General features: G+C 33.6%; 2 protein-coding genes across 2 annotated transcripts; one reads left to right on the plus strand and one right to left on the minus strand.

Annotated features, from left to right (window-relative positions):
* Window positions 1-6,235: 6,235 nt before the first annotated feature.
* On the plus strand, window positions 6,236-10,526 carry LOC143575327 (blue-light photoreceptor PHR2-like). Its single transcript, XM_077059729.1, has 4 exons — window positions 6,236-7,167; window positions 8,461-8,687; window positions 9,717-9,803; window positions 10,243-10,526. The coding sequence occupies exons 1-4, from the start codon at window positions 6,277-6,279 to the stop codon at window positions 10,307-10,309; spliced, it is 1,272 nt and encodes a 423-aa protein (XP_076915844.1). The 5' UTR covers window positions 6,236-6,276; the 3' UTR covers window positions 10,310-10,526.
* Window positions 10,527-11,722: 1,196 nt separating this feature from the next.
* LOC143575330 (beta-glucosidase 11-like) lies at window positions 11,723-16,751 on the minus strand. The gene is made up of 12 exons (XM_077059733.1): window positions 16,689-16,751; window positions 16,128-16,183; window positions 15,978-16,053; window positions 15,808-15,879; window positions 14,914-15,001; window positions 14,652-14,843; window positions 14,366-14,488; window positions 13,422-13,642; window positions 13,312-13,340; window positions 12,579-12,667; window positions 12,387-12,476; window positions 11,723-11,998 (listed from the first exon to the last, which is right to left on the minus strand). The coding sequence occupies exons 3-12, from the start codon at window positions 16,036-16,038 to the stop codon at window positions 11,767-11,769; spliced, it is 1,197 nt and encodes a 398-aa protein (XP_076915848.1). The 5' UTR covers window positions 16,039-16,053; window positions 16,128-16,183; window positions 16,689-16,751; the 3' UTR covers window positions 11,723-11,766.
* Window positions 16,752-17,049: the final 298 nt, after the last annotated feature.

Consider the following 17,049-nt stretch of genomic DNA (forward strand, 5'->3'; position numbering starts at 1 on the left):
TCCGGAACCGGGTTTTTCTAGTTAACTCGGTTAACCTTTATTTTGTTTAACTCAATTACTGAACCGAATAATGCACTTGAGTTTCGGGTTTAATTGGGTCAAGTTAAGTGTTGTTCAAGTTTGGGTAACAATGACACCCCTACTTAAAATCCAAGATATCCTTGAATAGCATTTTTTTAATAATATACCGACGAGTCATATTGCTTAATTTTTGTATGTGTCTTGATAAATTGTGAAATTGGTGTTTAGATGTGACTCAAACGTGATGCTTTAAACAATAATACAACTTGATATCCAAATAAAACAATACCTACACGAGTTTGGTTTGCATATGTATTGAATTTTGTTAGCATAACATACATTTCGTTGATGAGTGTACGAATGAAAGAATACACACAATAGTTACATCACGTACAATGTTAACCACCATACCATCATTTAACGCTAGTGTGTATTACATCATTCAAAGGGTGTGCACAAAATGTAAAACATATGAAACTAGCTAGGGATAAAATTGTCATTTCATGATACATATCTCTAAAGGCATAGCTAAGCAATATTGTTGTTACCTAAATATATGGAAATTTAGGTTCAATAGCAAGGCAAGCGCATGCATAAAACACTGGTTGAAATGTTTTTGTTCTAAAAGGGTACTATTGGCAGAGAACATTGAACTGTACTATCTGCATTAGCAATTGTACGTACGGTGCATCTGTTCATAGATTTGCTATATATGAGCAAGTAATACTAAGGCACACCAACACGCCAACCTCACACCCTCAGTTAAATCCTCATCATTACAATACATTATGATGGTAGTATGATGTCATCCAGAATCTAATTTCTAATGTATTGCTATTTGTTTTTTTTTTATAATAAATATATATGATTTTTTTTTGTGAAATGTTTAATATGCATACAACGTTTGGATAGTATGCTACTTGTATACATAGAGTCATGAAACACTTGAGAATGTCGCTAAGAAAAATCTAATCTATTTTATTTCCGGGGATCCACAATTTGTCATGTAACTTTATATCAAGAAATGGGATATTTTTTGTATAACTATAGTATGCTACTTGTATATTTCAAATCATTTATGACAATTCATGAATATAAAGGTGGACGTGCGAAATATGTACGAAATTTGTTCACATATTACATGGTAACATAGGTAAAACCTTATCGTAAAGAACGAAGAAATAACATAAAAAGAAAAGTATATATGTTTTTTGTACCTTTTTTCCACCTATAAGTACATGTTTTAATGCATATATAAGGAGAATGTATAATAGCATGGTTACGTTTTTATTGGCATGTATCATCGTTATAGATTATTGTGTGAATTGTTTTTCATTTGTAAGAACTTGAAAAAAAAAAGAAAGAAAGAAACAAGAACATCATTATCTAACACCCCATCCTTCAAACCCACAAGGCACAAACAGTCTCATTTGTTCTTGTAGGTGCATCATGATTCATGAACTCATATCTCTTCTTACAAGTTTTCCTTTTGGTCCATGTGATGGTAGCATGGTCCCACAAACTAATTAGCTTTTACTCCACAGTACTATCTACCTTTGACACCACTCTTTGTGTGCAACTATAAGAATGCAATACTACCAAGACAACAACCACCACCATTCCAAACCTTAAATTTACAAACATGTTTGTGGACTAAGGTTCACATATAAAGAGACATATATTATATCCAGGTGAGAGGCTTGCATTGGAGAAGCAGGGCACGTGCAACGGATTTATATATGTATATACTTTATTGCATGTGCTCTTCATCTCCAACATAATTCGCTCATCTTATCTTCGTCAATTCTCTTCATGTTTTGTGATACTTGTATCCTTATGCATCATGCATGTATAGACTTTACTTCCTATTAATAACCTTTTGGTTTGTAATGTTTAAGTAACTATTAGTCAACAATATTGCTGACTATCATGCATGAAATATAGATGGACAATTTGTATTAAAAGATAATTTGGGTATGTTAGAAAAAAGGTATTCAAAAGCTTGATCCTAAAGAATGACTCTTTAAAGGTATTTATAAATCATAGATTAATTCTAAAGCTGATTTTTCTTTTGTTGACGTAGCGCTGAATATCAAAGATACGTTCATGATTGCATGAAGAATGGTCAATTTTAAAATCACTTGGCTAAGGTATTTATTTTGTTATACGATTTAGTGATTTTTATAAAATAAAAATGTTGGGGCTATCAAAAGGGCCTTTGGTCTACTATCAAAAGGGCCTTTGGCCTACCAGTGTGTGAAATATAATTTTGTTTTACAAGTAGTAAGAGATCAAATATGTGTGGGTGACAAAAAAAAGTTAAAAAATAAAGAAAAAAATCTTGGGGGTTTAAGTGATAAGGCTAAGTGTAATGAGCGATAAGGAAGGGCGATTTTGAGCGAATTTGGGGAGGAACACCGCCCCCCCCAGGGAGAAATGAGGCGGGGGTGAGAGGTTTTTGTCGCCGGAAGAGGAAAAAAATATTATTATTATTATATTACTTTGTGTGTCTGTTATATATACATATATATATATTATTATTATTGTATTACTATTTGTAGCCACTACACCGTTACACTCCAAAAACAAATTCACACCCCTTGTTGACTGGACGTCACACGGCGCGAAAAAACGCCGCAATTTGTAGCCCTTCCACTACGCATAGCCTAAGACGTAGATATTATCAGTATCACGTGCGCTTTTTACTTGGTAGAAAAATAATTAATGCTTTTGAAAAGGCTTATATTATTTTCAATTTTCATACAATTTAATTTTGTTATTTTGAAAGTTAGACAATGGAACCATCTTCGGAGATTTTTTGCCTAAAGAATTTTTTTTTTGGTGACATGTTGTAATTAAAGACCAGGCCCAAAAATTAAGCTCCTTAAATAGTTGGGCTGAGCTCAATTCTTTGGAAACAATCCTTAAATACCAAACTGAAGATTGAAGAACATTGCTCAGCCCGATCGCTCTCTAAAGTATGATTTTTTTTTTTTAAATTGTAGAATTATATTTATTTTAGTGTTTAAACCCAATTATCTAATTCATCTAAGCCTATTTTTAATGTACAATCCAATAATAAGTCCATTTAAAAACTTAGTTATTTAAACTCAATAAAAAAAATTCTTTTACTTAAGCCCGGAATTTTTTTCTCGTCTTTAGCCCAAATTTTTTTAACGATTCTTGGGGACGGCCTTGTTAGCGCTCACAGGGGCTCAAGAGCATGGCGCCAAGCCCGTCTATGATATTTCGAGTGCCTAAGACGAGTAGATTTAGAAGGTTTGTGAATTGTTGATACAGACCCACCACATGACGGGTTCAATGCACGCTTATTTTTTAGTTTATTTCATGCATGTTATTTAGAAAAGACTGAAAAGTTAAGTAGTAGTTTAGCAAGCACGTTTACGCTTATTCTCCTATATCTAATCATGATTTTGCATTAGAAATTAAGAAGAAACCGAAGTAAACATGTCTCATCCTCTTTGTTTCTTTGGAGTCTAACTTGCTCAAAGAGTTCTATCTTAGGATATTGGTTTTCTTGAATAAACCTTTTCCAGTTGTGTGTAAAAAAAGATACCTTGTATTCGAATCTAGGTTTGATTATTTCCATCTTAATCGTGTTGAAAGCTACATATAGAAGACAGACTGCATTTGGTCAAAAAAAATTGTATAAAAGGTTATTATTAAACAATGGCGTTCCTAAGAATTCAAGTTTCCCGGTCAAGTAAGAAAAAATATGTCTCTAAACCCTTAACGAACTAAATGCCCAAAAAAAAGTAAGCGTATAAAATGTTTGGGTATTTATTATAAGTCTTTTAATCAATTTAAAAAAATAAGGATGTAAAGTGTTTGAGTATTATAAAAATAGTGGTCTTTTAAAATACAAGATATTTTAAAAATATAAAAATATTTATATATCATATCAGAAATTTTTTAAAATTTTTCATACCCAAAAAAAATTATGCTTCGACCGAACACTCACATTACCCACCCTCCAAGCCTCCCATATAATGAAGCAGTAAGCATGCTAATGTATTCAACGAAAAAAACATAAATACATATGGGACCAATAAGATAGTTGACAGACACTTTCAAAGCACCTTCCATAGACAAATGAGAATTTTAGACCATGCATCTACATCGCTACCAACCCCCAAAATATTGTTAGGTAGGAACCTTTGTGTACAATTAATCTCCACGCAATTGACTATAATAGTCAGTTTCATTACATGCTTTTAAATTAGAAAAAAAAATATCAATATTTCTTTTGAAAGTATCCAATTGTACATAACTACATATGCTTGTACCTTCATTGCCTAATATTTAAATTATAGAGACATTAGCGATAAGATAACTAATCATAGCCACAATATCTATAAACTTTATTTAATTAGGAGTCCTAATCATGATCCATACACCTCTTAAACCTTATCTACTACTATGGGGTGCATTATAATAATTCGTGTCATATGTTGAAACCTTACAACAAGTGATGATGTAAGTGACCTAAGTCCTTGTATTTGTGGTCTTAAGCTGGAATCCAACATTTACTAGTTTTCTACTTTTGAATATCAAATGCTGAACACAAGTTGCGATTTCATTTGATTCTATTGGTTGAATCTATTGAGTTTTCAAGGTTTTCACACATAAAAAAAATATATTTCATAAGTGTCTTTCTTTAATCCTAGAAATGTTAAATACCAAACCTAATTTTTATATCCTTATGCGTTTCATTTTCTTCATCTTCTTCTTTCTTATTTTGCTTAGAGCAGCCCCAAATATCCGAGTGAGTTTTCATAAAAAAAGGTCTCGCTAATTTTAATACTTTATGCCTGACTTACACAGAAACATCATAAAAGATAAAATCCAACATTGTTAGAAAACCCCTTTAATCATATTTCAAACCTAAAACTATATAGAATTTCAAGTTTTAACCATTGTTTAGGCTATGTGTAGTAGAGGAGTTACAAAATGAGGCGTTTCGCGACATGTGACGTTCAGTCAACAAATGGTGATTTTTTGCTTTTTGGGTGTAATGATATTGTAGCCCCCCCCCCCCCCACATATATATATATATAGGTATTGGATCATTTCAGAAGTATTTTTACAGTGAGAAGTGCGAGAAGTGAATGTGTAACTCCATTAATCCCTAATTTCACTCCCTTTCTTATGTGTATGTGCGTTGTGTAAGTGCATATGTGTATATATATATACTAGTTTTTATCCCTCGTATTACGGAGGTTGTTTTATATTGTTTGTTCTAATATTTATTTATTTTTTGAATTTATATTTTTATATTGTATGAAAGTTAATAATATCATTATGGTTTGATGATAAATTATTTCACAAATAAATGAGATGTTATAATCCAGTTTAAAAGCTATATGGTTTTAATTAGACCCAAGACAAGACCCGTTTATTTTTTTTACTGTAAAATTGGTTTTTTAATTATAAATAATATTTATGAAAGTTAATAATTTACTTATGGTTTGATGAGACCCGAGACCCGTTTATTTTTTTACTATAAAATTGGTTTTTTAATTTAAATAATACATATATATTTTTAAAAATAAATAAGATATTAATTTTTAGTATATCCTATTTTATATGATTTTTACATCAATAATTTGGTGAGAATAATTTTTTATTTAATGAGATGTTATAACCCGTTTAAGGAATATATGGGTTTGGTAAGACCCATATCCATGAATTCGGATCAAATGCATGAGAAACCTCCATTTAAAAATCAAGCAAATCTGGTGACTCCAAAAAAAGGGGGAGCGACCACATCGCGACACGTAGGATTTTTATGTCCTCGTTTATATATATTATAGATAGATATATATATATATCACACATATATAATAATATACACACACAACACAAGCGAGAAAAACCCCACGCCCTCCGTAATTCGGCCAAAAAATCGCCCAGGTTGATGGTGTTCGCGCCCAAGTCGCATTTTTTTCTCACTCACTACGGGTGCCCGTGGCCTTATGCCGTGAGTGGCCCATATATTATAATATGCTTTAAATAAGAATTTTTCCATATCTTTTGGGAAATTTATTAAATTTTGTTGAAGTTGAAACTTGCAAGTTTTTAAATTATTATATTTCCCACCTACCTCCATTTGGGTCCATTACCAACCACACCAACAAAAACAAAGCAGACTTCACAACACAAAACCATCAAACCTTCAAATTCAACAGCCATCATTCATCTTCAACCTCCACCTTCATCTTCAACCAACCAAAAATGGATCCCAAATCCCAAGATTCACAAAACCCAGATCCCAAAACACCTTCAAACCTCCAATCCATCATCCCATTCACCTCAATCACACTCTCTTTCCCCAAATTCACACCCACCACCACCACCCACACCCATCTCACCCACCCACCACCACCACCCAAAACCACCTTCAAAATCCCATCTCAAATCCAATCAATTTTCAACCTTTCACTCTCCTCCTCAACACCCATTACCATCCCCAAATCAACCCTCTCAATCACCCCTCTTCAATACCCACATTCTCCAAACCCGACCCGCCCCTCCGACCCATCCAACGCCGCCGCCCTTCGCCGCGTCTCCGTCGTCTGGTTCCGCTCCGACCTCCGTCTCCACGACAACGAATCTTTAACCTCCGCCAATAACCAATCCATTTCCGTCTTACCCCTTTACTGTTTCGACCCTAATAATATTGGCGCCAATTCGGCCTCGTTCTTGATCGAATCAGTTTCGGACTTGAGAAAGAGTCTTCGGGCAAAAGGGTCGGATCTTGTGATCCGGGTGGGAAAGCCCGAATCGGTTTTACCCGAATTGGCGAAGCAAGTTGGGGCGGAAGCGGTGTATATGCATAGGGAGGTGTCTAATGATGAGATCAAAAGTGAGGCCAAGGTTGAAACTTTGTTGAAAGATCAAGGGGTGGAGGTGAAGGCCTTTTGGGGGAGTACATTGTATAATGTGGAGGATTTGCCGTTTCAGTTGGACGAAATGCCTACGAATTACGCGGGGTTCAAGGAGAAAGTGAAGGGTGTTAAGGTTAGGAGTGTTATTAATGTTGTTGATCAGATGAAGGGGTTGCCATCTTGTGGGAATGTGGATGTTGGTGAGCTTCCATCTTTGGCTGATTTCGGGATTACTCAGGTATGAATTTGTGTTTGGTTTATGTTGTTGTGATAGTTGAGAACAGGATTGCATATGAATTAAGTATTTCATGTTTAGATATATTATGAGGGCCGTGCATATAAATTTATGTAAGATATTGGACTTCAAATATATTATATATTATTAGGCTATGTGTGGTGGAGGAGCTGCAAAATGGGGCGATTTGTGTCATTTGGCGCCCAGTCAGCAAATGGGGTATTTTTGTTTTAGGAGTGTGATGGTGTTGTAGCCCCTATATACACATATAATATAAATATTAATAAACACACAAACACAATCCGGCGACAAAAGAAGCCCCTCTCTCTTGTCGCCCCTCTTATCGCCCCGGGGGTGAGGTGGGGGTGTTTCTCCAAGAAATTGCCCACCAATCGCCCATTTTTCCGCCCCACTATGTATAGCCTTAGTTAGTAAGTTATATGTACTCAATCATTTATTTTTTCAAAATATTGTTTTATAATGCTTAAATCTTCATTACTAACTATTTAACTTTTTTTACTTACTCAATGCGTAATAATCGGGTTTTTAAATTTTAACTTAGCAAAAGATGAAATAAGTAAAATTTAATTGAATATGAAAAACCTAAGGTGAATGCTCTAACTAGTTGTGTTCACTTTGAATTTAACAAAAAAATGGGCAAATTGAACGAAACCAAAACGGGCTTTACTTATTTTTCTAATTTCTTGATCGAACCCCTTACCGGGAAACTCACGGGCACACCAGTACCCTGCCACAACAACTTTAAATATAACTAGATACGGGCTTTAAGCATTTAACTGAGTTGTGTTGACTTTGAATCAAGTTTAGTTTATTATGCTTGAATCAAGATTGAATCTTTCTAAGGCTGAACTCAGGCCTAGATCAAGTGCTCAACTTGTTTGCATCCGGGTTGAAAACCAAGATTAATCCTTTTTTAGGTCTTGAATAGTTGTTTGTTTATGATGATATCATTGACTTTTATGTAGGTCAAACCGGTTTCTGATGCTCCTCTTTAGTTAACTAATTATCTGATATGATTCTTCAACTCACAAAAATTACTTCAAAAAGAACAATCCAAATAGCCCCAAGACTTCATTTGGACACCAAAGTTTATGACTTTTAGTTAAAAATATCATTGACTATTCTGCAGATCAACCCTTAAATACTTCAAAAACATCCATATAGCCTGAAGACTTTATATATACAAGGAACATAAATGGATCTTACATCTTAGTTAAAATGACAAGGGACCCACCAAAATTCTGCATATTGATAATATCATTGACTTTTGTGTAGGTCAAACCGGTCAATAATGGTTCCCTTATAGGCGGTGAAACCGAAGCGTTAAACAGGCTTAAAAGATTTGCAACCGAATGCCGAGCCAATCCTCCAAAAGAAACTAAAGATGAAAATAATGATAGTGTTTATGGTGCAAGTTTTTCTTGCAAAATCTCTCCATGGCTTGCATTAGGATGTGTTTCTCCTCGCGCGGTGTTTGACGAGTTTAAAAAATCTGCTTCCAGGTATGCTTGTGTTTCTTACTTTATTTTTTTTATATTTATTTTTATTGGGATAATGTATGTGAAGGTCACCCACGTATTCAACATTTTTTTCACTATGACACACTTTTATATTTGAACTACTTTGTTGGCAGTATGTATGTTGTTTTATTTATAATTTTACACCAATTACGGCGAAAAAAACAGAAAAGGTTCAGAATGAGAATAAGATAATAGCTTTTAAGGGTTTAGGGTTTTTTAAAACTGTTTAAACCGTCCAAACCAAGCTAAATGAGCCGGTTCGGTTTTCTGTTTGGAAAACAAGGTTTCATGGTTTGGTTTACTGTAAAAGGTTTGTGAATCCGACCGCCAAAACTGAACCAGCCATAATATTAAAAAAAAATATATTTTAATATTTTTAATCTATATAATTTTATTCAACTAGAATAATTTTTCAGGTATAGGAATCAGCCAATTATTATACGTATAAGACTTATAATAAGTATTTTTTTAATTATAATGCGTATATATTTTTTATTTAACCAATTTTCTGCTACTAGTTTTTTTTTGTAATCCCTGTAATATTCAAAACTCAAAAGGTAAAAGATTTGATTTTTTTATAGACCTATCACTGTGATGAAATTTTGAAAATCTAATAGTAAGCTTCCGTGCTAAAAAAAGGAACCGGACCGTTTTAGTCAGTTGGCCCGACCCAGCCAACCCGACCAGTTTGTTTTGTTTTACAAAAAGTCTACTTACCGGTTTGGCCCAGAAATTCTGTCTAAACTGCCGAATCGGGCCGGACCGTGAACACCCCTAATCAAAGATATTATTGTTGTTTTAAAACTTTTAAGGGTATTTTCACCATTAGACATGTTTTTGGCTAGAATTGATGTAAATGAAACCAGATGCATACTTTGGTTACTTATGAAGTAGTTTAAACTATAAATACATGGTTGATTACTGACTTTAACGAAAAAAGTTGAATACCTTATATAATGGGGCTTTTTCTTCAAATCTGTGTATTGTATTAACAAAACTAATGATGTTTAGAACGATTTCGGCCGGCTCGAGTGGAAAAGATGGTGATTCGGGGATGAACTGGTTGATGTATGAGCTCGTATGGAGGGACTTCTTCAGGCAAGTGAATGAATTGATATATGTTGTGTTAATTCTTGTAAAATAGGGTTCGGGTCGGGTTGGGATTAGGCTAAACTCCCAACACTTTTTATGCTTTTTTCTTGAATTATATAAATATTAAATTTATAAAGTACAGTTAAGCAATAATCTGATTAGTTTTGAGTAAGATGATTTAGGGATTTGAACACACCTTGACAATTTGAATTTTGAATTGGATCGGGTCGGGTTGGGTTGGGTCAACCCATATGATGTTTTTCATCTTTTATCTTGTATTTTGTAAACAGATTATGTAATAGTATTTAAGTTGTAACATTTCAATACACTTAAGATTTTTATTTTGGTCCGTTTCGACGTTTCGTGTTTTAGTTTAAGCTTTTTGGTTTGAACATTTTCACGCTTTTTGTTCTGATTTTCTTTTTATATTTTATCGGAAATGCAGATTCATCACCCGGAAATGCAGTTCGTCGAAACAACGTAGTAGCACACCAGTAACAGTAACTGTTTGAAAGTTTGAGTGTCTTGTAACTGATTATTATTGTTATTATTAGTACTTTATTCTTCATTGGTCATTAATCTCCATAAACTTTGGGTTCGATTTGATTGAAATAATAAAGTACTACATATATGCTTTTGAAATAAGATTTTGAAAGGAAAAAAAGAATTATATAAAAAGCGCAACCAACCGGCAAAGTTTCCCACCCAATCCGGTGCGGTTATGAAAACATTGTCAATAACCCCTTTTCTTGCTTATTATCTTTATTCTATTATACAAAAAGTTAGTAGAGAGTGGCATACCCGGATCCAAAAGTAAATATGCTATAGCATACCAAAACTATCATCTTATTATAAACTACTTGAACCCTCAAACCATTATCTTATTACAGACACCTGAGAAATCAGCTATCATCTCATTCATGGTGAAAAGTATTTAGTGTTCATAACATTTACAATGCTCCTATCATCTCACGGTTAATTTTATCCAAGATTCGAAGTTAAAAGTATTTACAAAATATTCATCTAATCTTATAAACAAAACCTTATACAACTGAATAACGGCAATGGTGGTGAGATAATTCTCACCACCATTGCCGTTATTCAGTGTACAACAAATAATTTACCCTTCTTATAACCTTTTTGATTTGTTAACATGATGCCTTTGTGCTCACTTACAAACACTTAGGGGCCGTTTCGCAATTTAGTGTTGAATCAATAAAAAGTCTAACTAATTAAGAGGTGGCCTCTGAATCATTTAGCATGTCTCTGAAACTTAACCATTAAAATGCTCCGCGAGCCATTAAGAGGTGTAACCATACTCACTTTGCAGAGGTAGCCTCTTAATGGAATCATTAAGAGGCTACCAAACAACCCTTAATAAGTTGAAACATATGAAGGAACTAAGACCTTTTTTTGATATAGCACGTCGAAAGCAAGGTCGTACCTAGTGATGTAAACAAGTTGAGCTGATCCCGAGCTCATTTAAGCTTGAACGCAGCTCGTTTAATTTATAAGGGCTCAATCTCGACTTGTTTATTATTTAGAGTTAAGTGTCATACTAGTGCATGTGGTTTGTCCAATGGACCAATACGCATCTTTAGTACCATTTTTGAATTTATTGCAAATGGATACTTCACTTTTCAAAAACTTGCCATTGTACTACTTTTTTGTAACTTTGCCTATTTTATCCGTTAAGTCAGGGATACTAAAGTTGCAGAATGACAAGTTTTAGGAAAGTGAAAGTAGTCATCTGCAACAAATTCAAAGACGGTACTAAATTGCGTAATTTTTTAGAAAAGTGAAAGTAGTCATCTGCAACAAATTCAAAGGCGATACTAAATTGCGTAATTGGACAAACCACATGTACTAAAAAACCAACCACAAAGAACAAACCACAACCACTTTCAACTATATTAGTAGGTGGTAATAAATATTAAAAATGAGCATACAACTACATGGAAGGCATAAACTAATATGCAGAAGAGAGAGTCTCTTTCACATCCATATTATCAACAATGCCACTCATGTTCTTTCCTTTCAGAAAACCAGCATACCAGTGTGCTGAAAGCTTAGGATATCGAGTCAACTCCTTGTCATCCAAGTCAACATAGTACAAACCGTAACCGATATCATAGCCACCCAACAACTCAAAGAGATCAAAAAAGGACCAAGCAAAATAGCCGAGCGTGTTTGATTCATTCCTATTATCATGTCACAGAGAAAATAAAATTTGTATAAACCGACCTAAAAAACAATTTTAAGCAGATTACTAGTCAATAATTCGATTTGGACTACGGAGTATTCCTAGAGACCAAATGGGAAAGATACTTTTTTAGCTAAACAATAAACATGCCGAAGTGTAATAACATAGTTTTTTAAAGTGGCCCAAAGTGTATTCTTAATAAAATAGTTTTTGCCTTCCTTTTTTTTCATGTCAAATGACTAACATATGTTGTGTACAAGTCACCTCTTTTTATCTATTGATACATGATTTTCACACCAAAATATAGTACAGATATGCATATGCTATCGTGTGTTTGTTGGAATACAAATCACATAAGTTATTTAACAAACAAAATTGACGCGTACCTTAGTGCATCCAACACAGCACCAATATAGGCATGCAAGTACTCTACCCTTGAGGTGTCGATCAATGTCCCGTTACGTGGTTGTATTTGGCTTATCAAAAGGAATCTAATCTTTAATTTTGTTTTACTTTTAAAGACATGTTTTTCACTCATGTGGTCCTAACTATATTAAGTAATTTGTTTGATGTATATACCATTTTCATGGATGTAAATAGGAGGATTTCCATATTTTTCCTTTAGATAGTTTAGGAGCTTTTGCAGACCCCATGGAACCACCTCAAACTGAAATTCAAATTTAGAGAAAATTGCACAAAGGTTCTTATGGTTTAACCATAATGCATGTTTAGTCCCTAAATTTTAAAAATTGCAAACTTAGTCCAAAACTTTTGTGAGGGAGTTTAACATTTAGTCCCCACCTTTAATCCTCAAGTTATATTTTAACGAAAAAGTGACGTCATGTGTAATTTATGTGAGGGTAGTCGTATCTTTCAAATTTGGAACCAGCGCATTTTGCCTTCCTTGTGCTCGAAGGTGATGATGTTTCCTCAAAGTCGGTGCAAAATCGAAGGTTCAACGCATAATCAAAGGTTCAGCATGGGGGTTTTCAAGTTTAAACTTTAAGAGAGTATTTTGTTAGGGGTCCAAATTTGAAAAGATACAATTACCCTCACATGAATAGAGCATAAGCACATGACATCACTTTTCCGTTAAAAAGTAACTGAGATTAATAGCGAGGACTAACCGTGCAGCCCACTCACATATTTTTTTACTAAGTTTTCAATTTTTAATGTCTAGGAACCAAACTTGCAATATGGTCAAACCGCATGGACCCATTTATGCAATTTTCTCTCAAATTTATATATAAAGTTATTAATACAAGTGGAAGTAATGATAAGAAGAGAATACCAACATATGAACTTTCAAACCTCACTTGGGGTGAATGGATTTCCATGAACTGCATTGCAGGAAAAAACACACACATTATGTTGGTATTTAAATGAACATAGGCGTATTATAAAACAATACGAATACACACATATAAGTGTTGTTGCCATGTCACCATAATAGTCCCTGGTCTTCATCTCTAGACTACTGGGGTTGTCTTTGACAACAAATGTGTTATAGTGGTTTATGCTAAAAAAGTCGAATGAACCCTTGACTCTCTCTGATTCAAGTTTGGTAAAATTTGGAATTCGATTGCCCGCATTTTTCTTCATTATTTCTGGGTAATCCCCGTTCACCAATGGATTCAAAAACCTGAAAAACGACTCAAATAACGAAATACACAACTTATTATGCTGTTAGTTCTTATGAACTGACCAAAATACCCCTATGATCAATTTCTTTTAGACTGAACTAGTTATTACCAAAATACCCAAGCTAGATTATTTTGGACATAATACCCATAAATCCATAATATATAATAAACAGGGGTATTTTGGTCATTTCTTTTGACCAAAAATTCCCTTTTTGTCCACGTAATTTGGTCATTTTAACTAGGTCAGTCCAAAAGAATTTAATAAACAAAGGGGTACTTTTGGTCATTTTGTGAAAATTAACAAAAATATTTAACAGAGTTAGTGTTCGGGACAGAAAGGACTAAAACTTGAAACCATAGTGACTCAAAGGGTTAAAGGTTTCAATTTTGAACTTAACTGGTTAAAATGATCAAACCACAAGCACAAAAACATAACTAAACTCTATTTTTTTAAAGTATAATAATATAAAAAACAGAAGTAATCAGAAAAGATTTTAATATTATAAGAAAAAATAAACCGGAAATAAAAATCGACTAAAATAAAATTTTAATTTGATTTTAACTTGACAATGAGGATTATACGAATAACCCAGTTAAGTAATCATGTTAGATGGGCTAACAGGTTGATCTGTCACGCTTAAGACCGGTATATAAAAACGACATAGTTTTACAAGTATATAAATAATTAAATAATTTTGGTTATATCACATTTGATGACTCACCAGCCCACATAGAAATCATGTGCTCTTTCAGTAGGTTTCAAATCTTCAACTGTATCTGTATAAGGTTCAAACCAATAGGCAAACACATTTATTCCAACAAAACCATGTTGCACAGCCTGCATCATCACCGATATCCATTATCGAATAGGTCGAAACACACTCTAGGTAGTTTTGATGGATAAAACCTCCTAGATCATCTTATTAAAAAATACTTATGTTATTAAATACAAATTGTGTAGTCATATTCCACACATCTATAGATCATTGAAAAAGATTTTACCTTGTATTTTTTCGGTACAACCTTACTGTTGATGCATGAGCCAAAAGCAAATGGTGAGCCACAATGTAAGGTTCAGATGTGGAGTCACCTTTAGTACAATCAATTGCCCCTAATCCAAATGGGTAAGAACATCGTATATGCAAAACCCTATCACCAAATTCTTTGAAGCAAACATCAGCATATGCAACAAAGTCTTTCCTACATTTAGAAAATAGTAACCGATAAATAACCAATGGTTACAAAAGCAAAGTTCAAGTTTGAAATGTACACTGATTGTCTACTAAGCCATCCTCCATATTCATCTTCAAGAACTTGTGGGAGGTCATCATGATGTAATGTAACATGTGGTTGTATTCCTAAACAATAAGCATTGAAAAATTCGAAGCAGAATCTTGTTGACTGGAGAATAAGCATGTAAATGAGCCGAACGTTCAGTGAATAGTTCGTGAACCATTCGGCTGAAAGTTCGTTTATGTATTGAGTTAAATGAATGAACATGATCACATGTCGTGTTCGTTCATTTGTGTCCGTGAACGTTCGTTAATTTAAATTCGTTTATGTTCATTAATGTATGTTCGTTAGTTTACGTTTGTTATAAACTTATATATTCATTTAAAAGTTTTGGCCCATTACAACTTAGTATAGTTTTAATAACCTTTTAGGCCCAAGACATTATTCTTCACATTGCTTTTAACTGGTTATAGCTCAGTTATGTTCATTCATCTATGTTCGGTTATGTTTGTTTGTTTATGTTCGTGAACCGTTTCTTTATATTGTTAATAAACAAACATAAACGAACATATTCACTTTCTTAACGGATGAACATGAACAAAAGACCATTAAACTGTTCGGGTTAGATCGTTTGTTCAGCTGAAGTTAATCGAACGAACGAATGAACACGAACATGCTTCATTCGTGCTTGTTCGGTTCTTTACAAGCCTAGTGGAAAACGAGTTATCCAATCTTTTTTATACAATTTTCTTCATCTAGTAACCATTTTGAATTATCTGCATATAAATCAACTTACATATTATCAAACAATTTGGCATGTGACAAGAATTAGAATAAAAAAATATTTACGACTTGGAAAAAGATGCTCTTATTCTAATTATTAAAAAGTCACATATGATAAGCTTGACCTAATAATTCAGTTATATTTCACCATGGCTGATAAGTCTGTCGATGAAATCATTGTAATACTGCAGTCCCTTTATGTTCACGGGCCCTCTGCCATCTGTGGAAAAAGAGATATTACACATAAGCAAGATATACGGGCTGAATTAATAAGGTTTTGTTATAACAGATATTAGAGTGAGTATTAAGTCAACATACTTGGGATGAGTCTGGACCAAGATATTGAAAATCTAAAAGCTTCCAAACCGGTGTCTGCCATAAGTTGAATGTCTTCCTGCACAGTGATACATTATTATTATTATAATAATATGCTGATCTACTAATTAAGCTGGTGTAAATGGTATGTACCTTGTATTTATGGTAGCCATCACATGCTACATCACCATTGGCTCCATTATAGTAGCCTGAGATTTTGCATCAACAGTCAGACCTTAAAAAGCATAAATTTATGATAAACAAACATAATCATCTTATAACAAGCACATGAAGCTATTGAATCAGATACTTTCAGCCTCAAGAAGAAATAATCTTGAAATTTAAGAGTTGCAGTATATATATCTATATAGCAGGCAGGTTCTTTTTCATATAAGCAAAACATACAAAGAGTCCTTGGATGGACTCAAAATAAAAATAAAATGAAATGTAATGTCATATATTTTTAATCATTGTATGTAACGAACTACATTTTCGATGTACCAGACACCGATAGAGCCATAGACTGCTACAACAGGAAAATGTCACCTGTTGTAGCAGGGAAGTATGCATGAAACAACAAGAAATAAATTAAAAAATTTGTTACATCACATTATTATTATTATAGAATACTTAAATGAGACTCATTTTCCCTGTTGTAGCAGGTTTCGAACGTTCAGACCCGAAACCTAATGGCATAATTAGGTAGGTAGTTACCTGCATGAGCAAAAGTGTCCCAAATACTGAAACTCCGTCCATCTTCCAACACTGCTCCTTCAACTTAATAACACACAATTAATTAATTAATTAGACTTGAAATAATAATAAATATAATAATAAAATTAACACGAATCAGTCAATCAAATACTACCTGATAAGCAGAAGTACCGGAACCGAAGACGAAATCAGGTGGGAAATCATCCCGTCGGTGCTCATCAACAACACTGTATGCAATGGATCCTACGATATCATTGTTTCCGATCACCATAAGCTGAAGAAGCAGAATGAAAACAGAATTCGACATGACCTGCTGCTAACAATATATATTTAGTGACTGTTACATTACTCCACGTGGTGC

This window comes from Bidens hawaiensis, unplaced genomic scaffold, assembly GCF_021521415.1.
Source record: "Bidens hawaiensis isolate Kalapana, Puna unplaced genomic scaffold, B.hawaiensis_p1.1 tig00027337_1, whole genome shotgun sequence".
Classification (NCBI taxonomy): domain Eukaryota; kingdom Viridiplantae; phylum Streptophyta; class Magnoliopsida; order Asterales; family Asteraceae; genus Bidens; species Bidens hawaiensis.